The sequence below is a fragment of the Dendrobium catenatum genome, unplaced genomic scaffold (assembly GCF_001605985.2).
Source record: "Dendrobium catenatum unplaced genomic scaffold, ASM160598v2 fragScaff_scaffold_480, whole genome shotgun sequence".
Taxonomy (NCBI): domain Eukaryota; kingdom Viridiplantae; phylum Streptophyta; class Magnoliopsida; order Asparagales; family Orchidaceae; genus Dendrobium; species Dendrobium catenatum.
The window spans coordinates 135,115-157,451 of record NW_021318942.1 but is presented as its reverse complement, the minus strand read 5'-3'; the positions used below and the strand labels follow the sequence as shown (position 1 = coordinate 157,451).

Genomic DNA, 22,337 nt, shown 5'->3' with positions numbered 1-22,337 from the left:
TAAAGTACAACTATAATGCAACTAAAGCGCAACTTAAAATTAATTTCAAAATCATTTAATATATCTCATATTCATTAATGAAGAAGGTTGAAAAATAGAACAAAAAAATTTTAAGATCGCATTAAACAAACTAGTATGTATAAAATGAACATAAAACCCTAAAAAAGTAAAATCTCACATAAAGCGTAACAAATGTGCAACATAGGGGCAACAAAGGCGCATCATTACCTTTTCTTAAATGTAGCTTAAGTACTCCAATGTCCTCTACAGCCGGGAAGAAAGTCTTGCATAATGGAAATGGCAAAAGATTGAAGACTACACGAGTACGAGGGCAGAGAGAGAGAGAGAGAGAGAGAAGTGAAAATGACGAGTGAAAAGTAAAAATGTTTCATTTCCATTCTTATATTCCTGAATTCAAACCATGGGTTAGTGGGTCAGGTCGATCGAGCTAACAAGACATAAAGCATACATTTATATTAAAAACATTCCACGTTTATTATTCATCCACATTACGGGTGTCAATTTCGGGTAACGGGTCGGGTTCAGGTCAAACCCGGAACTGACCCGGCATTAATCGGGTCAACCATAACCCGACCCGTTTTTGTAAATGGATCGGTTTTCTAGACCCAAACCCGACTCACTTTGGGTTTGGGTCAACCCGACCCGACCTATTTCAGCCAAATCCCGCGTCTCCATTCAAATATTTGGCCAAATCGACAGCAGTCGCACGTCACGAGGGCAGAGGTGTTGCCGGCAGCAGAGGCCACACAGAAGCAGGCAACCAACGGTCGCTCGTCACGCGGTAGCAGGGCCACTCGGTCGCGCATCACGCTTGTTCGGGCGAATCGGGCAGGCGCTGGTCCAGTGGTCCACGCGTTCGGGCAGACGCAATGCGCGCGGCAGCGGGGCAACGGGGTGCGGGGGCAAGCAGGCAAGCTGCGCGGGCATCTGGGGCAGCCGGGCATGCGGGGTTTTCTGGGTCATTCCGGGTCATGCCGGGTTTTGCAAACGGTCGGTTTTCCGGACCTGAACCCGACCCGCTTCGGGTTCGGGTCAACACAAACCCAAAAATTTTGGGTCGGGTTTGAGTCAGGTTTTCGAGTCGGGTCCAATGTTAACACCCCTAATCCACATGTCCAATTTTTATTGGCGTTGGAAGGCAAAGCTAGGTCCGTTGACCGGACCTAATAATTTTTTCTTTGGAAGAGGCTTGAGACTAGATGATTTTTGTAAGATTGAGGTCGGGTCGATTGCAGCAGGAGGAAGGGAATCGAGGTTCAGAAAAGATCAAGAAGGATGCTTCGATGGTTATATGCGAGAAGCAAGTCGGGTGAGGTTAGGGATTTGGCAAGGAGTGGAGGTTAGTGGCGGCTACATGTATGTAGGGTTGGTTATGAGGTGGGAAATGGGAGGTTGAAGGGAGATAAGGTCTTTAACTATAGGGTTTTTCGGTAAATAAAAGGGATGCAGACTGGGTTCGAAGGTCTTGCGGGAGTTTGGTCGTGGGTTTGGATTTAGAAGATAGTGACGAATATGGGAGGATGAGGCAGCTTGGATCTCGGCGCTAGAGGGACTCAGTTAGTTAGGGCTTTTACTTGGAGAAGAGCTGAGGGAAGGTTCGTGGGATTGAAGAAGCGAGGAAGCAACATCCTTTTGCAATGCTTTGTTCTCATTTTAACGACACAAATAAGGATGCGATCGAGACGACCTATGCATGATACAACCTCTTTGGTGTCGTTGCAGAGGCATAGGGAAGCCGTATTCGCAGGATTTCAGCAGGATTTGAGAGAAGGTAATCATTTAGAAAAAAAAAAAATTATTTCTTTTATCTTCATTATAGAGGTTAACATTCTTTGAAGGATGGAGATAGATAAAATTTGAGAGCACATTATGAATAAATATGCACACAAATGACAACCTTGTCTAAATCCTCTCTTATCCTTAATCCATTTAGACATTCTTCCATTTATAAGTATAGAAAATCTAGCATTCATCATTCATTCAACAAGAAGATTAGAAAATCTTATTGGGAATTTAAATCAATCCAAGTTTTAACTAAAGATGGTCAGCCCATACTATCATAAGCTTGTTCCAGATCTATCTTAATAGTCATTAGACCCTTTTTATAGTTAGAAAATATGAATTTATTAAAGATTTCTTGGGCTAAAAGGTAATGATCAGACATCGATCTCCCATGAATAAAATCAACTTGATCTTCAAAAATGATTTAGGAAAGATACCACATCAATCTATTCGATAGCATTCTTGTTACAACTTTATAAATTGTTTGACACAAGCTAATTGGTCTAAACTGAGAAGGTTCAATAGGATTTCTCACCTTAGACATTAATACTATTAGTGTATCCTTCCACATAGGATTCATCTTGCCAATTTTGCAAAAGCTATCTATAACTTTCCACGTATGATTCTTAACAATATTTCGAAAGAATTTAATGAAAGATGAAGTGATATTGTCAATCCCTATTGATTTGTTGTTAGCCATTTGATAAACAGCTTCATAAAACTCTTCAAACATAAAATCAACATTTAGGTTCACCAAATCATCTTTGTGATTTTCTGATATGCACAAGCATCAGGCCAATTCGTCAGCTTACAACTTATGTTCTTTCATTTATTTTTGAAATAATAAAAAAATTGCTTCCATATCTTCTTGATCTTCAAACAAATGTCCATTCCGATCTTTGCTTTGGTTAAGTTTTCATTCTTCTTAGCTGAAGAATAATTGTGATTTGTGAAAGAAATTATAAATAGAGTCACCTTCATCAATAGACTTCACCTTTGCTCGTTGGTTCTATCATGTAGATAATTGGTTTAATGTCACATTCAATTCAATTACTTTTAATCTCAACAATTTTAAATCTTCTGAAGATAACCCGAGAGCCTCACTTTCTTTCAATTGAAATTTGAAAATTTCACTTTTTAATTCTTGAGCTCATTCAAGTTCTTTAGTGTATTCTTATTTCAGAAATACAAAGCCTTTTATGATCTCTACATTTTTCTATGAAGTACTTCAGCCTCATCACCAAAGTCTTGCTTCTTCCATGATTTTAGAACCACCTTCCAAGCTGCCAGATAAGATTTCCATACATCTTCAAACTAGTTGAACTTCTTTTGAGGACGAGGAATGTCACTTATCTTGAAAATAAGAGCGGTATGATTCGAAGTAACTCTTGCAAGATGCCTAATGGTAACAAAAGGAACACACTCGATAGCAACATAGTTGAGAAAACATCTATCCAGCCTTTCCCAACTTCTTGATGTTCCTTTGTTGTTACACGAAGTAAATCTTGGTCCAATAACACCTACATTATGCAATTCATTATTAGACATAAACGACTTCATCTCCTAAGGACCTTGAGAGAATATGAACCTCTTTCCACGTATCTTATCCTCTTTAGAAAACATACAATTAAAATCACCAATCACAATAGAAGGAAAGCTAAAGGAAGAAAGTCTTTAAATACTATCCCATAACCCTTTTCTAATGTGACAATCCATATTACAATAAACCGTGGAAACATTCCAAACCCCCATATTAGGAATATGAATAGAACAAATCACAGATCTAGAAGAACTCTCAAAAACATCAAAGGAAACCTCCACCCTCTTCTATTAGACAAGATTCCTATCCGAAGTACTCACAGCAAGATGATGAAAAAAAAAACCCAATCCTCAATACAAGCTTACTTAGTTTCTAGTAAACAAATAAAAAAAACATTATTGTCTTTAGAAATTTCTCAAAGATAAAGAGAAGACTCTCTTTTTGGCTCCTCTAGAATTCCAAAAAAGAAAAAAAAAGACATTTAAGAAGTCAAAGGGGAACCCTCCCCTTCACCCTGATACATCTTCACATCACCTTTCCTTTTCCTAGGAATTTCTTCAATAGGTCCCAAGGCTTTAAGTTCTTTCAAGCATTTTTGTTTAACACTTAAAGAGCTTAAAACCTCAACACTTTTATCACAATTCCAAGATTTAGAACTTATCTAGTTTTCAAATTTTGGGATGAAGGTTGCTTTGATGTGATCAGCTTCAACCGATTTTATTGAGTATAAACCATCCAATGTCTTCCCATCCTTCTCCAGAACCTTCATACCTTCAGAAAGTCGACTTTTATCTTCAGCCTTCTCTCCAATTTTTTGATTCAGCTTCACATAGCTGTTTGCACACCAGAAACTTCAGCAGCAGGAACTTCATCAACATCCCTAGGCTTACTATAAACATCAGCAACAGAAACTTTAGAAATTGAAATTACGGATTTAGCAGCTTGACAATCTACCAAATTCACTTCTATATCAATATCATCACTTATTTGTGATAAAACATTGAATTTATTAGCGTTAAGGCCAGCTAAATCACCACTGGAATCAATTTCTGCGACTTTAGCCTTCACGGACTTAGCAATTGGAATTTCAGACTGGGAATTATCAGATAAATTCTTATTGTCCTGGACAACATCTAATTATTTAGACCTCAATAGATCATTATGTTTAACAGAAATAGGCATTTTCACTGGATGAAACACTGTATTATTAGCACCAGGTTTCACCAAATTATTGTTCAACCAGAACTTATTCTTTATGTTCCTGAACTTCATGTGTATCCACGGGCCATATTCAGATTCATTTTGTTGAACTGCAGCTTTATCCATAAATGTACCTTGAATTTCCTCAACTATATTATCATTAGCCTTATGAACATGCATATTTTGATTTTCAATGCATAAATCAGCTTTATGACCAATCTTTCCACGTATAAAACAAAATAATGAAATTTTCTCATTTTCAATCTTCTGAAAAATTTCCCACTCATTCCATCTATCCAAACATCGTGAGGTAGTTTAGAGACCAAATTAACTCGGACACAAACTCTAGCAAACTCCCTCGTTCCCCACTTAAACATATTAGCGCCTCTCTCTTCTTGGCTTAGGAGTACCAACTTTTGAAGCAATCTTCACAATACTAATTTCATCCCAACATTATAGTGGTAAATGGGGCAAACGAAACCAAATAGGTGAGGTTAACCCTTTCAAAGATAATTGAGAAAATTGAGATGTCAATCTATCAATACCCAATTAAGTGTCCACCCACATACCAAGGACCACCACTAAGAACTTCATCCATAGCTTTATTGGATTAAAATGAACATAAAATCCAATCTAAACCAAGGGACGTTAAATGAAATCCACCAAATCTAGCCCATTAATGTCTTAGTTTAGTACTACACAATAGAAATGTGATGTTTTTACCAAAAACTTTCACCACAAGGGAGTTTTTTCAAGGCATTAACATTTTCAGCCACTTTATTTTCATTAAGTTTAACAATATTTCTTTTTCCTTGCAATTCTGAATCTTGATCAATATGATCAATTTTAATACGATGTGTTTTAAACCATGCATGCAAAAATTGATTTTTCTGAAACGCAGTTTTAGGATAAGACCGTTTAACCCATATAGAAGATTCATTATCCTTATTTTCCAAAGGAGTTTTTCGAAAAAAACATCAGCAACTAATTGATTTATATCCACATGAACAGGGAATTGAATTTCTAAATGAATATCGTCAGAAAGACCCTGATTAATAAATCTATTAACTTTTAACTTGAAACCTGAGGGCGTTGATGCTTCAAGGTCATTTGTTTTGGAAACCAAACCTGAAATGCCATGCTCTGATGTAGTTTGAACTTCTTCAGCTCCAAATACCTTTTTCCATTCTTGTTGAATTAAAACAGATTTGCCTTTTCCTTCAACAGGCGCATTATTGCAAGAAGCTGGACGAACACCTTCATGAATTACCAATGGTTTGTGTTTGTATATACCATCATGGTCATTATCGTGAAAGATTGGGTAATTGCCTCTAGCATTACTCGATAGATGAACTTCGTTATGATCTCTCGAAGAAAACAAAGCTTGGGATGGCTGATCACCACTATAACGGAAATTCAAAATTCAGAACATTCTCTCACTAAAATTTTGGACTTTCTCTTTAGTACTATTTACTCAAGGTATATTTATCTTACAAAATAAATTCAAGGGTATTCTGTCTCTAATGAGAAATGTACAAAACAGTGAATATGCTAGTAAATAAAGTATTTTTTACTAACGAAAATGAATATCATAAGCTTTTTCAAAGAAGACTTTTTTATATGAGTTGTGAATCAGAGTATGTATATCCTTAGATCTCAATCAAGTTTGTAAAGATTTAAAGAAAGGTTTATGGCATTCCATTAAATATTCTGTTTCCGTAGATCCTAGAATACTTAACATCATATGCCTAGGTATGGAAGCATTTCATTTCAATTCTCCTATTCTTTCTAAAACTCCTCCATCATGCAAATGCATCATATTAAATGTTAATTTATACATAGACATTGCATAAATTAAATGAATGTTGGATGATATTGAAAACAACCATTTATACATAAAAGTATAAGCATCTACATTAGAAACTACAAAGGCTTTTCACATAATCAATCCAAAACAATGAGTTTAGCTAGCACTGAAATTAAAACTTAAAAACACAAATTTCATTACTGCTCAAAAAAGAAAGTACAAGTAGAGAATATTAGTCAAATATCAATTAAAATGAAGAATCCTAATGGGGGCAGCAAATGCTAATAATATGAGCAAGAATGTGACTTGCTGAAACTGAAATATTCTTAAGTTTTCTTTGATATGAAATTAATACAAGCCAACTAAAATATGCAAGCATATGTGTCGAAGCAAGTAATAAACTGTTAGAGAAGAGTGTCGAACCCATGAGGAAGTGTTCTGCCTAATTGCAACTTAACTTCTATTGCTATTTCAAATGCATGACTTATCCTATTGAAGATAAAGAAGATGTTTTTACGTTTTTATGACTTTAATAGAAAAACTTGCAAAGAAAGTTGATACTTATGAAAATAAAATATTTTTTTACAAATGAAAATATTTTTGGCATGGCTCCTCGCGATGATAACTGCTCTGCCACGATGCTTTAAAAGCTTCATTAAAAGCTTCAGCACTGGGGCGTTAGAGTGTGATTTCGTTGCTAAGGTGTTGCAAAGCTTGGCGCACCGACGCTCATTTTCCTAAGTCTTTTGACACTGCAATGCTAATTTTTTGTACAAAAGTGCTGTGTAATGTCATGCCATTGACTATGGTAGCTGTGGAAATTACAAAGAGAGAAGACTATGATGTAATGTCTGAAATGGGAGCCTCTGCGTAATGATCTCGGTGTTGCAGTGTCATATAGGTTGGTGCCATGGTGCTTTTTAAAAGTTTTAATTTTTTCCTTTTTTAAATATTTTTAAACAACGATAATTAAAATAACACAATTTCACTAAAATTTAAATTCAAGAAATAGTACATAATTTACCCTTAATAAATCCCAAATAAATCTTGCAAATGGTTCCTTTCCCAAATTGAATCCCTTTGAACTATGCTCTCCACACTCCTTTCTTCTTCAATTTATTATTTGCTCACGAAAAAGTTGACTTGCCACTCTAATGGATATATCTCACTATTTCCTAGTCTCTCTTTTACTCTCCTCTAGCATCTATAAAATATTCTAAACAAATCTAAAAAAACTCTAACAAAAACTTTCCTTAAAAAGATTAAAAAAACTACTTTTTACTTAATACATAAATAGTCTCAGGCACTGCAAAACTCGATGTGGTGGTACCATGGTGTTAAAATATGAACTTGTACTTCGATGCTACTAAATATACTCTGCTATGGTGCTATGCTAAGCTGAAGTGATTGTTGATTGCACCAGTGCAACCTTTAGCAGAGTCAATATGGTGCTTTTTTTGTTTGCTATTCTACCACAAAATAACAAAAGATGGGAGCTATGATGATTTCTTTTGTCATACATTCCTATGTTGCTTTCAATATTGGTACTTAATGTTGAATTATTTGTAAATTTTGTTGAGATTCTGGCACTGCAATATTTATTTTTGGCTGTATGGTGTTGTCCTTTAATAAAAAAGGGTGTTATCTTTACTGAAATTTTCTAGAGACTCTTGCACCATAATGTCCAAAACTAGTGCTGGGGCATTGAAGGTGATGCAACACTAATACTTATAGCGCTACAGCATTGGTTCTAAACATATAAAATTTTCTCCTTTTTTTGAGATATTTTTGCACAACATGAACTAAAACACACATCTTTAATTGAATTAACAAAATAAAAATACTACATAATTTTTACTTAATAGTGGGCATTTGATTATTTTGAGGTTTGCTAAGCTACCGATCTTACCTTTAATTGAAGAAGTAGCATTTTTTTATACTCACCCCATACATAGTTCGCCATCATCTGTCAATTGAAATGTACAACTAATTGAGTTTCCCCTATCTTGTAATGAGCTATAGATGGGCAAGTAGGTCATAATATTCTTCTTGATTATTTGTCACCTTGAACCAAAGTTTATTTTTTTTCTTAGAGAGAGAAACTCCCATTTTTTCAAAATATTCTTTTTTTGCTATTTTGGCAGAATTTTTGCATACGATGGTAGAGTCGTCGACAGCCACTGCTAGTCTCCAGAATTCTGCCGGTGGTACTGCCTCAGATTCTAAACCCTAGATGGTTCTTTTTCTTCAAATCAAAAAGGTAGTTCAGTTCATCAAAGTAGAATTGTCAAGGATTCTCCTTTGGTGATTAAAGAACCTCCGTCCGTTCCAGTTAAGACTTCTTCCTCTATTTTTGGCAAAGGAAAAGAAATTGATGATGGATTTGTGGTAAAGACACCTTACCCCTTTGGTAGTTTTTCTCCACCTAATAGACCGAATGATTTTTAGCGTCATCTTCCTTGGGTATGAAGCTTTTAGTAAATAGGTTTGGTAATTTCAATGCTAAATCTTTTATTCCTGAGAAGGAGTCATCTAAGAAGGTGGTTTCAGATTGTCAAGGATTTTCCTTTGGTGATTAAAGAACCTCCTTCCATTCCAGTTAAGACTTCTTCCCCTGTTTTTGGCAAAAGGAAAATAAATTGATGATGGATTTGTGGTAAAGACACCTTGCCCCTCTGGTAGTTTTTCTACACCTAATAGACCGAATGATTTTTAGCATCATCTTCCCAGGTATGAAGCTTTTACTAAACCGGATTGGTAATTTTAATGCTAAATCTTTTATTCCTGAGAAGGAGGAGTCGTCTAAGAAGGTGGTTTTAGATAAGTCATCTGGCATTTGTTTAAATGCTTAAGAAAAGAATCATGTTGAAAATAAGTCAGAAGAAGTTTTTGTTGATCATGACAGTCTGCCTTCTAAAGCTCCTATTAATATGTGGTCTAGACGTCTGAATATTATGGTTAATTTTTCAAAAGATGAATCTATTCTTTTCAAATTATATGAATCAAGTGTACATGGCATCTCATAAAAACTTAAGTTTTCTATAGTAGTTAAAGTTTTTGGGAAGGATGTTCTAGTCCAAATGATTGCTGATGAGTTATTTCATCATTGGTTGCAATTTGAGAAATTCCCCCTTACTATCCCTTGTTTAGGTTGGGTTTTATGTTCTTTTTCCTCACTTGAAGCTATGGAGAATGTTTTATCAGGAGGTACGTGGTATGTGAATGGTCATATAGTAGGCCTTGATAAGTGGACTCCTCAACTTTCTCCTACCTCATTGAAAGGCTTATCATCCCCTATTTTTGGTTGGGATGCCTCATTTACCATTACTTTGTGGGGATGAGATTAATGTGGTAAGAATAGCAACAATGGTAGCAAAACCCTTATGGATTGATGGTAATTTGTTCCAATGGGGTAAAAGAGAATATGCAAGAGTTTGTGTTCGTGTGGCATTAGATAAGCAACTCTTTATGGGAGTTTTGGTGGAAGGGTTGAATGAACGATTTTTTCAAAAAATCAAATATGAAAATATTTCTACATTTTGTTTTAAATGTGGAAAAATTGAACATTTTATCAATGAATGTAATCTGAAAGAGAATATCTCTTATGATGAAGGTGTTGTCAGGTATAACGTGGAAGTTAGTATTTTTTGTGAGTCTCTGCCGGAAGATGTGAACAATGGGGCTTTTTATGGACCATGGGTGCATGTTAATTATGGGATGAGGAAGTTTTTTGCTACTAGAAATAGAGGATACCAGAAAAAAGATTTTTTTCTAATAAACTTGTAAATCAGTCAAAAGCAGGTCCTTTCTATGTTAAAAAGTTTCAGCCAAAAGATGATATTTCACAGACCTCTGAATTGGAGGGGACGGATAAAGTCAATTCATATGTTGCTAGTTATGTTAATCTTGATTTGTCCGTTATAACTGAAGAAGAGAAAGTTAATGTTGATTTTAAACCTTTGGTCGGTTATGCAGGACTTAAGTTAAACGAGGATGTTCCTGTTAAATCAAATGAGCAACTAGTGAAGACATCTTCTATTTCTATTATTAGTGAGGAGTCTAGTTCTGTTAATTCTTATATACCAATGGATGTTAACATGTCCAAAATCTTGGAGTCTTCTTGTGATGAAGAGAAGACCAAGGGTAATCCCTATTTATCGAACTTTTATTTTATCCAGTGAACGTACGCTCCTCTACGTTCGGTTCTAAGCAAAAAAAGCGCAATACCGAGTACCGAGTTGTACCGAGTTTTTTCAAAAAACTCGGTATTGCGCTGTTTTGGTCTAAAACCGAACGTAGAGGAGCATACGTTCACTGGATGTAATAAAAGTTCCTATTTATCTGATTTGCTTGTGGATGAAATAAAAGATGGAGAATTTGTTGATGTAAAGAAGATTGCTGAATTAGGTAAAGTTTTAGAGTGTAAGTTATGGAGTTGCTAAATTTAAACTTCAAAAAGAACTCAAATCATTAGGCACAATTAATTTTCTTTCTCGTAATTGAAAATGTGATTTGTTGAATAGAGATAATAGTGGGAGTAATCCCAATTCAAACCTTAAATGTCACCATAGCTTTTTGGAATTGTAGGGGGGCTAGGAAGAGTGAAGCCTCTTGATATTTGAAGGAGTTTGTGAAAGACATTAATACATTCATTGTTGGGCTTGTTAAAACTAAGATCTATTATATTGATATATTTGAATTTAATAGATTTATTGGTGGTAATTGAGACTTCTTTCTTTTTTTTTCCTTTGGATGGCTTATCAAGTGGTATCATGGTTTGCTGGAGGACATATATTGCTTCTATCAAAGTTATAGAAGCATCTTTTCAAGTGGTTGTAGGAGACCTTAGTATTGTTAACAAAGGTGTGTGGTTCGTTGCTATGGTTTATGGTAGTAGAGATATTTATAAGAGGAGAAGCTTGTGGAATAGTCTGGATGTGATTTTGGGTAGAAAGGTTTTTTTTATTGTGGGAGGACACATTATTGTATTTTTTCTCAAAATGATAAAATAGGAGGGAAGACTTTTGTCCTCTCTCAAGGGCCTCATGATATGAATATGTTCATGAACAATTGTGACTATCATGATGTTGGCGGGATTGGTCCAAAATTCACTTTGTGTAGCAATAAAAGTGGTGGAGCTCGTATTTTGGAAAGGTTGGATCGGTGCCTTTTGAATTATGCTGCTTTAGAAGCTATCTAGTTGGCGGTTGTTAGGCATCTTGTAAGAGTAGCTTCAGATCATTGTCCTGTCTTGCTAGAGTAGCTTCTGAATTCTCTTCTTAATAGGATATTTATGTCTAAGTATGGAAATGATATTTGGAATTATGAAAGAAAAATTTATTTCTCACCAACTTGGAAGATTATTTTGAATGGAGTTAAATTTCTTCACTCAATAGTTAGACGGATGGTTTCTACTAATTGTGATATTAATACCATAGAAATGCATGGATTTTTTATAAGAGTATTGAGAAGTGGCCTACGTTTGTTACAATGTTGAGTGAAGAAACTAATTTTTTAGTGGGATTCATACGGGATGAAAAGTGGAACGAGTCCCATCTGAATCTGTTCTTTGGACAACATTTGGTTGAGTTAATTATGTCTATTATTATCCATTCTAATTTGCATAAAGATCATTTGGAGTTGGTATCTAATTGTTCATGAAAGTCAATTTTTGCGCTGGTTCTAGAGAAATTGTATGAAGACGGCGGAGAAGATAGACATTGAAGATGGATGAAGAATCTGAAGTTAAGGCCTCATGTTGAGCTATTCTAGTTTAAACATCAATGCAATTCCCTCAAATGTTTTTTGATGTATAGGAGGCTATTGGACTTTAATGGATGTCCTAGAGGTTGTAAAGCTACTAAAAATTCAGAACATATTACAGTCAATTGTAGGAAGCTCCCTCAAGTGTTTTTTTTTCCTCAATAAATTGGGATTTAAGGTTCTAATTTTTTCTTCTATTGAGGAATGTATTCGAGTCCTGGAATATCTTGCAAAGTCTAATCCTTTTATTGGTAACTTGTATTATTTTGCTATTTTTTCTCTTGGAAAAGCAGTAATAAGATATAGCCTGGTGGAAAAAAGGATAGTGCGGTATTCATAGCATCTAATTCTATTAGTTTTGCTATTGCATCTTTTTGTATTAATCTTATTTTGGAAAACTGGGATGCGAACCAGTTGTATCAGCTGTCTCCTTCTTGCCATTCTCCACCTCCCGAATGGATTAAGATTAATAATGATGCTTCCTTGGTGAGTACATATAAAGCTGGTATGGGTGGCATGTTCAGAGACCATGGAGGAAGATTTTTGTGTGCTTTTGGGTTTAGCAATCTGCACTAGGATTGTTCATTATTGGAATTGTTATCAATTCTATCTTTGAGGAAAGTTCTTCAAGAGTGGATGTTTAAAGCTATATGTATCATTGTTGAAGGTGATAACTATAATGCTATCAATTATGTTCGAAGATTGATGAATAATGAACCGAACAAGGAGGACATCTTAAAGCCTAAAGATTTATCTTTTCTTATTGATTTTAATCAAGTGTTATTTCATTTTTCAAATAGGAATTGTAATAAGATAGCTAATTTTTGTGCTAACTATGCTCTTTCGTTAATTTTTTTGGATGATATTAGTTGTAATAAAATTTCTCATTCCTTTTTTTTTCTTTGTTAAAGGAGGAATGTGATTGGGATTCAATCCCTTAGTTGGTTGTAACTTTTTATTTTTAATAAATTGCTTAATGCATCTCTTCAAAAAAAAAAAAAGAATCAATGTTGGTGACTTTTGTGCTGGCAATACATATTAGGTTCTTTAAAATCTTCCTTTCACCTATTCCTTTCCTGCTTGAAGCTCCATCAAATCAGAGGATCCAATGTTGTATATAAGCTTCTACCTCTTATTGTATCCTTGAATATTATATAAAAAATAAAAAGTAAAAAATAAAAAATAAAAATTAAAAAACAAAAAAATTAAAAAAAAGGGAAAAAAAGAAAAAAAAGAAAAATAATGAATATTGTAATCAATAAGTCAACAAGTTCCCAAACCTTAATGGTAGTCCTCTACATTTAGGTGATTTAAAATTCACTTAACTCCAATGACAATTTCAAAAGTCTCCTAGAATGATCATACTTTGTGAGTATTGACTTTATAGGATGGTTTGTGACAATTTATATTGAATGAGCTTAAAAGAATTATCATAGTTGCCTAGCTGAGATCACCAATTCCTATTTGAGTTTCTCCATAGTTAGGTCTCTTTGTTTTGCTCCCCTTAGTATTTTAGTCACATAATATGCTATCCATTGCTTCTTCCCTTATTCCCTGACAAGTAATGAGCTGAAATAATCCTATCCCACTCCAAGGTATAATAACAAGTCCTCTCATGATATAGGACTCTAGATTAAAGGTGAAATGGAGATGAGAAGCTTCAATTATTGGAAGTAAACCTTACACCTATTGCTCTAGGCAAACTTTTAGCATTTATAAGTTGATGGAAAAATAATGAGCACCTCTTTCCTAGACTTGACATGAAAAAAATCATGACAATAACCTTCCTAATGAGTTGCTAAGAATATTTTTGCTTTATATATATTAACATTTTGGAATTAACTTCTACTTATCAAGCTTCACTTTGACACCTTTGTGGTTGAGGAGAAAACCAAAGAACCCCCTTTTGTTAATTAAAATACAATATATTTAGAAGTTGTCAGCAAAGGTAATGAAAATCATAGGATTTTTGTTTTGGATCTAATCTACAAGCTTATCTACTTCTACAAAAGTAACAAGGGAAATATCCATTTCTCAAGCACATGAGATAGAATCCATGTTCACCTCTCCAACCTTTATTCTTTTATAAGTCACTAGCATGTTAGTTCAGTCTTTGCCCATGATGATGGGTACAACTTGAGTAATAAGAATGTAATGGGCTAGGGTGGGCTAATATCCATGGTTCTCTATGGGAGGCCTTTTACTATGAGTTGATAGGGATTAATGAGTGTATAAACCTTTATCTTGGTGGCCTTGATGAGTTCTTAAACTAATACTTAGGAGTGGCGGCACTCCTTTGTCTCTTGGATGTGTTCATTATTGAAAGCACAATATATGAAGGTGTCCCTAATATGTGCACCCACTTGTATAAGCACTAAAAACTTAAAGAACTTTTTATTTTGGAAGACATAGAAAACCTCACTTTTGATACCAATAGTGGAGTATATGTGGGATATGTTAGGGCATGATATGTAGCTTCCTTATGGTAGGGCTACGTGGTAGGTGAAAGCTTGTGCACTCTTAGTCTTGGCGGCCAGCAATCCTTGGTGGCTTGTACAATAAGAGCACTCTCTGGTAATTTAGCAACAACTTTCCCAGGGCATCGCAACATCTTTCTCATGGCATGATGGACTTTCGATCTATTTTGTCCCTTGGGATTCTTTCTCGATCTCACCCTTGATTTAAATCTCTTCTTGGGGTATGTTCATATGTGCAAGTAGACCTGGAAGACTTTGTCATTCCATGTACTCTTAAGTGGGGCCATAACTATTGGTGAACTCCAATAATTCGACCAACAAGCTTAGCTGCTTCAAGTTGAGCATATAAAGAAAAAGACCTTCACTTAATCCTTCAGTTAAGGTAACATAGGCTATTATTGGCTCCAAATATTTCACCTGCAACATGTCTCTTTAAACAAAATGAAATTTCTCATCACTTCTCTTGGTATTTACCTCTTGTTAAGGAGAGTCCGTACATTTATTTTATGCTTTTTAGCCCTATAAAATTATGTCACAAACATTTGATTGAATTCCTAGAAGGCGGTGATGACACGCATTGATAAGGAAGTGAACTCATCAATGCATATACTCCTTAAGGATTGTAAAGAATAGAAGACACTTAAGGACATCATGAATTCCAATAGAGAGGTTATTGATTCAAAAGTTACAATGTTGTCCACTATATCAATAATCCCGACCCTCATAGGACTCCAAATGTGGCAACTTGAACATAGGAGGCCACTTAGCCTTTGTTATCTCCTTAGAGAAGGCATTAATATAGTTTGGTTCATTTCTCCATTCTCACCAAGTTGACGGGTTATGTTCTTCATCCTTGGTCACCATGCAAGATGAATTATGGACATGTGCTAAGGTTAGTGATGTGTTTTCTTGCCTCCTATAACAAGCCATCAAGTTAAAGGTTCATTCACGGGTGCTTTCTCTATGTACAAGCCTACGTACCTATCCAAAGGCATCTTAGATAATTCTTGCCAATGTTTTCTCCATCTCAATGTGGCCTTGGCGAGTTGTGTACTTGGGGCTGTCCATGTCCACCGAGGGGTCAACATTATTTTGCTCATTGAGTGTGTCCTATCTTCAACTAAATGGCATCATTACACACTCATTGGATCTTTGAGGATGTTGATGCCAAATTTTTTCTTAGGTGATACTTGGACTTGCTTGCAGTCTCTCTCTCTCTCTCTAGAGAGAGAGAGAGAATATATCTCTATTCTCTCTCTCTCTATAGAGAGAGAGAGAGAGAGAGAAATCAATAACTCAAATGTTTGTAGTACAAGTTTCAACATATGCTTCGGTAGCAAAAAAAAAAAAATATTTTTCTTGCTTTATTTATAGAGAGATATGTGATCTTTCTGCTATGTCAGTAAATTACTTTTCATATCACATTAGATCATTGTGGAGACAAAATATACAGATTTGCTTTACATTTGTTGGGCTTTTTTTTTTTTTTTTTTTTTTTGGGGGGGGGGGGGGTGGGGTGTAAAAGCTTTTGTTATGTTTATTAATTTTTTATTTTTAAGATATACATTTATCATTAAACATAAAGGAAAGATACAAATAAACCTATGTGATAGATATCCTATCACATTCCTTCCTAATCAAGTCAATAAAATTTGAAGTTTACTAGTAACAAAAGTATCCCCAAAAAAAATCACCTAAGAGTAGTGGCGGAGCCAGAAAATATATTTAGAGGGGGGGGGGGGGCTAATTTAAGGGGGCTAATTTAATTTTTTATTTTATTTTCTTTGAACTTTTTACATCCAGGCATGGGACCGATATAATCAGTTTTAAAAATGATAAAACTTTGATAGTGAATAAGTTTTTTTTTTCCTTCACAAAATGACTTCCAGACATCAAATCACTTGATTTATGCTAGAACGAGTTCAATTTATTAACTAAATACGTGATATTAAAAATCTCATTGCACAAAAAAAATATATAAAGTCTATTTAAGATCGAATCAATATAGGATTAAGCTAATATCATCCAAGAAAAAAATGTGAATTAATAGGAAATTAAATTGGGAGTAATTTCAATGGACGATCAATATTGAATCGCTTGATCGTGGGTCGTTTATCGGGCATTTAAATGGCTTAGTTATTTCAAAATCTGGCTACCTTGAGCTCGTTGGATTCGTCTCGTCTAGCCGTTCAATTCGACTATAAGCATATTATGTTTGAAAACCATTTGGTAATCCAAATTATGATTTAAACCTTCTAAATATGCTTCCGGTCTTTGATCTGGAGTCATTTGGGTTCGGATTGAGTCGAATTTGGTGCCGTTGGGTTCGTATTTTTGATACCTTCAGTTCGACTATAAGTTTGCTGAAATTGGAGTTAAGATGGTCTCTGATTTAGTTTCTGAAGTTTTCAACTTAGCCTTTATCTCTAAATTCCCTCTCTATATATATTTTTTCATTTTTTTTAGGGGGGGCACTTGCCCCCCCTTGCCTAAGAGGGCACAATGAGAAGTCTTAGGGCACAATGAGAACAAAAGTCCGCCACTCTATTACACTCTCTAGAAACAAATTAAAAAATTACATAATGAAAAACTTCGTGAAAAATCCAATCTTTGAATGCTTTTATTCTAATCAATGGTCTTCTTTACTGAATTTTGCAAAAATTTAATAACATTGATGTTATCACCTTTAATTAAGATTTCTTGTTTATCACTTATCCATTCTTGAATTACATTTTTGAAATAGAAAACAGCTAGTAATTTGTTATGTTTACTTTAAGTTTTGTTTTGTAAGAAATTTTGTAGATGCCGCTTTAGATTCCGTTGAACAAAGAGACAAATACACTACATTCAATACAGCAGAAGTCATGTTAGCGCCATCACTTATCCCATTCATATAGAAAAAAATAATTAAAAAAATGGATTTATATGAAGTGCATAATATTATATAAACATTAATTTAAAAATAAATTTAATGATATTCGCATCAGGTGACATAAATTTTTGGCTTTAAATAAAGAAAGCCTCCATCAAAGAGTTGAGAGAGAAAAAAAATATTGAATCAAAAGGTTTGTAATGGCGGCAGATAAGTTTTCAGTTTCAGTGATTGATCTAGTGAATTACCTCCCGATGGAGATGAAAAGGCTTGCGGCAGCCGTAACCGAGTTTGGTTGTTTTCGGGTTGTAAATCATGGGATTCCAACAACTTTAATTGCAGATATTAGGGCCACCATCCGTTCACTGTTTCAGAAGCCCATAGAGGTAAAGCTCCACAACACTGAAAAAATTATCTCAGGCTCCGGTTATGTTGCAATGAATGCTCAGCCCGATATGACACAGTTCTTTGAGTCTTTTGGCATCTACGACGCAGCATCATACGAAGACGTTCAAACCTTTTGCTCCTTACTGAACGCGTCTCCAAGCCAACGGTGCGTCTCCAATTTTCTAATAAACTTTTGTATTAGAAAAATGCGAATGTTTTTCAATGACATATATTTTTGTAATTTTTTTTTTTTTGCTATTTGTGCTTAGTTATGCGAATTACAGGATAATTAGAGTTTTAATCTACATAATTGGAGCTTAACCATCTACTTTGGATGATTAGTGATTAATTTTTATTTTGTTCTGATTTTTAAAAGTTTATTGTCATAATTATGGCAATTAAGACATTTCAATAATCAAAATATTGAAGTACAATTTAGTATTCACTTTAATTAATATCATTATTTTTTAATTAAACAATCTGATAATAAATTTTAAAAATTAATTCATTGATGAATTAGAATAAGTTTATTTGATTATATTTTGACAGAATACGAGTAATAGAATTTTAACTAAGATTATATAAATAGTATTATCATGTAAATATTAATTGATTTTTGGTCATCTTGCAGAGAAATTATTAGTGAATATGCTTCAAAACTCCATAGCCTAAGTATGGACATAGCTTCTAAAATATCAGACTGTTTGGGTGTGGTGGATTTCTCATTTCAAGAGTGGCATGGCCTCTTAAGTCTACACAACTATAAGTTTACAAAAGAGTCAATCGGTTCTGTTGCAGCGGTTGCTCACACAGACTCTAGCTTTGTCACCATCATCCAAGAGGATGGAAATGTTGGTGGCCTTGAGATTATTGGATCAACAGGCAATTTTGAGACAATCGATCCTGTATCAGACAGCTTTTTCATTATTGTTGGTGACATGGGAACGGTAATTTCATAAGTAATTCCATTAGTATGATTATTACAATAAACATATTCATTAGCCTTCTAATCTAAATTTTTGATTAGTTTAGTGCAACCAACACATATTTGCATAAAAATTTGATTGAAATATTTAAAAGGTTTGTGTTAGGATCTACGAACTAGTTATATATCTTTGAAGATATTGGTCGGTTCAACACCAAATCATAGAAATATAATTTTATACATTAATTTATTCCAGTGCATATATACTTTGCTTGTTTAGCTCGAATATTTATGTGATGAATGTAATAGGTTGTTTTATTTAATTGTATAAGCCTAAACTTTATTACCTATGCTTAATTTCAACTACTCACCATTGCAGCATATATTTTGTAATTACAGTAACATGTATTTGTACTTGTCAATTTTTAGCTTTAATGTAGAAAGCAAGTTGATTATGCTTGTGTGGTTGACTATATTATTTTAATATGATTTTAATTGTTGCAAAGCACCCACATGCTTCATAAATGGTCTGCACATTAGTTAACTTGTTTAATGTTATACTTGTAGGATTAGATAAAAGTGTGCTTACTAATATCAATATAGGTGGTGGATGTGATATTTTGATAAACATTCAATAAAGGTTGTGAAAATATGATTGTTGCGTCCTAGAATATTTGCGGCAGAAGAGAAGTATAAATTTTAATGTATTAGCATTGTACGAAGATCTAGCACACACACAGATAAAAGTGAGGGTGCATCATTCATATGAGTCACTAAGATTTTTATGTGAAATGCCCTAAAAAGGGGAAAAAGCACAAGGCCTTGCCCAGTTTGAATGAATCCACTAGTATTTGTAGTTGATTACAAATGAGGCCCTTAGTTGGAAAGAAGGCCATGACTTTATGTAACAAATATACATCATATATAGTGTGTTACATGGTGAAAATATGAAGAATCATTGTTGACTTGTTCGCTTGGTCGGAAGGGCCATAGTCTGTGGGCAACGGAGGTCAGAAGGGCTGTAGTCGGTGGGTGACGTAAGTCAGAAGGACCGTAGTCGGCGGGCGATAGAGCTCATAAAGACCTTCGTCTGACGATGGACGTCAGAAGGACGGCATTAGGTAAGAGTCCAGTGATGGGCATAAGTCCAGCGTCAGATAGATGTCCGGTGAAAGTTCGACAACGGGCAGAAGTCCGTCGTCAGATAGAAATCTGGCGATGAGCGGAGGTCCGGCGTCGGGTAGAACTCGGATGTTAGTCGGTGGCGGAGAGAACTCTAGTGTTAGATGGTATTAGAGCAAAACTCCAAAGTCACTTGGATATTAGACAGAATTCCGACGTCACTTGGAGATCGGGTGGATTTTTTGTGTTACTTGGAGATCGGGCGGAGTTTCAGCGTCACTTGGAAGTCCGGCAGAACTCCGGCATCACTTATAAGTTGGGCGGAACTCCAGTGTCATTTGAAAGTTCAGAGGAACTCCGACGTCACTTGAATGTTGGACGGAACTCCATCGTCACTTGAAAGTCGGGCGGAACTCCGACGTTACTTGAATGTCAAGCGGAACTCCGACGTCACTTGAAAGTCCGACAAAACTTCGGTGGTGGTTAAGGAGGTGCTTCTTCCCTCCTCTTCTTCTCTTCTCGTTTCTTCCTTCCCCCCTCTCTCAAGAGAAATGAAGGGATATTTATAGTTTTCTGAGAGTGGCATGGCCAGTAAATAAGAGTAAGATCGAGGGTAAATTAGGAGTGAAATGAATAGACGGCTGATGTTGAATCCCTTGATTATGGACCATTTATTCGGCATTTGAAGGCCTTGATGATTTTAGAATTCCTTGATCTTAGGCTCGTTGGGTTCATCTTGTCATGTCGCTCGATTCGATTATAAGAATGACACGTTGATAAACTATTTGATAATATAAATTATGGTTTGAACCTTCCGAATGTGATTCGGGTCTTCGATTTGGACCAATTTGAGCTTGGATTGGGTCGAATTTGGTGTCATTGGGTTTATATTTTTGAGACATTCAGTTCAACTATAAGTTTACTAAAATCGGAGTTTAAATGGTCCTGAATTTAATTTCTAAAGTTTTCAACTTGATTTTACTTTGAGATTCGTGCCAGATCAACATAATTTTTTGATGATATTAAAATTGCCCCCCTATTTTGGATGTCGAAGCCTATAGAGTCCAAAAATATATAATACAACATTTTACAATTGACTAATCATAAAAATTTATGTTTAAAAATTTATAAATTTGCTCAAACTCGATCATAGAAGCTCCGTTGAGCTCTGAAAAAAATAAAATTGAGTCAAAAACATTGAAAAACGTATCCAAGGACCCCAAAAATATCAAATTTGGACTGTCCATGCTCAAAATAAGAGCTTGAATGCGATTTAGTGGCCGAACTGCCCGACAAGCCAGCTACTGCCTGCCGCCGGCGGGTATCGCCACCGGCGAGTGCCCATGTGTTAGTGTGGGCTGAAGGATCACGTGAAGCGCCCCCATGAGAGGGATATATATATATATATATATATATTTGGCAGCAATAGCCGCCCCTTTTTTTCAATTATTTTTTTGTGAGCGCACAATTTTTTTTAAAGGATATTCCTAGGAATATTTATGGCATCTTTTTAAAATATTTTTATTCCAAATAAATATTCCTCCCTCCTCTTTCTCCCATAAATATCCCCTTAAGGCAAGGGGAAAATTGCTCCTCTCCTGCTTTCTTCCTCTAACTTTCTTATAGTTGAGGCTTTCTATTAATTTTCGTAGGTGACTTTTCCTACGCAAAATCACTGCTCCTCTCCTTGTGTAGAAGTTAAAAATTCTTATCATTCTCACTTTCTTTCTTCTTTTTATAAATTTCTTATAGTTATGGCTTTCCACTATTTTTCGTAGGTGACCTTTCCAATACAAAATTAGCGCCCCTCTCCTTGTGTAAAAGTTGGATTTTTTATAGTCATTCCTTTTTTTTTCTCCTCCCACGTTCTATCTTTCATACAATTGAGGCATTCCCATGTTTTTGGTAGGTGGCATCCCCTACTCAAATTCAAGACCCCTCTCCTTGGGTAAAAGATAGAATTTTTATAGTCATTTCTTTTTTTCTCCTCCCGTATTCTAATTTTCTTACAATTGAGACATTCCCTTTTTTTGGTAGGTGGCATCCCTACTCAAATTCAAGGCCCCTCTCCTTATGTATAAGTTAGGCTTTTTGCAGTCATTCATTCTCTTTCTCCTTCCTCATTTTATCTCTTATAGTTGAAGTATTACCCTATTTTTTTAGGTGGCATCCCCTACTCAAATTCAGGGCACCTCTTCTTATGTAGAAGTGGGGATTTTTGCAGTCATTCTTTTTCTTTCTCCTTTCTCATTGTAACTTTCTTACTATTGAGGCATTCCCCTATTTTTGATAGGTGACATTCCCTACTCAAATTCAGGGCCCCTCTCCTATGTAGAAGTAGTTATAATGAGAGTTTGTTCACTCCACTAAACTATCCTTGACAAAAGATGGTCAAATGATTCTTTCATATGAAAGTGATTTGAGAAGATTTGGTGGTAATA

The 22,337-nt window shown here is 35.1% G+C and overlaps 1 protein-coding gene and 1 long non-coding RNA gene across 2 annotated transcripts; both read left to right on the top strand.

Moving 5' to 3' along the window:
• Positions 1-1,255: 1,255 nt before the first annotated feature.
• LOC110096487 lies at positions 1,256-6,175 on the top strand. The gene is made up of 2 exons (XR_002303092.2): positions 1,256-1,792; positions 5,771-6,175. It is a non-coding gene; the product is annotated as an uncharacterized LOC110096487 (long non-coding RNA).
• Positions 6,176-17,594: 11,419 nt separating this feature from the next.
• LOC110096484 (2-oxoglutarate-dependent dioxygenase DAO-like) lies at positions 17,595-18,822 on the top strand. Its single transcript, XM_028694403.1, has 2 exons — positions 17,595-18,015; positions 18,481-18,822. Exons 1-2 carry the CDS (start codon positions 17,663-17,665, stop codon positions 18,806-18,808), a joined length of 681 nt encoding a protein of 226 aa, XP_028550236.1. The 5' UTR covers positions 17,595-17,662; the 3' UTR covers positions 18,809-18,822.
• The last annotated feature ends 3,515 nt before the right edge of the window (positions 18,823-22,337 follow it).

Bases quoted from the DNA above. Each gene is read 5' to 3' on its own strand.
- LOC110096484 (XM_028694403.1), top strand. From the start codon at position 17,663: ATGGCGGCAGATAAGTTTTCAGTTTCAGTGATTGATCTAGTGAATTAC. The intron at 18,016-18,480 runs GTGCGTCTCCAA...GTCATCTTGCAG, and splicing joins AACGCGTCTCCAAGCCAACG to AGAAATTATTAGTGAATATG.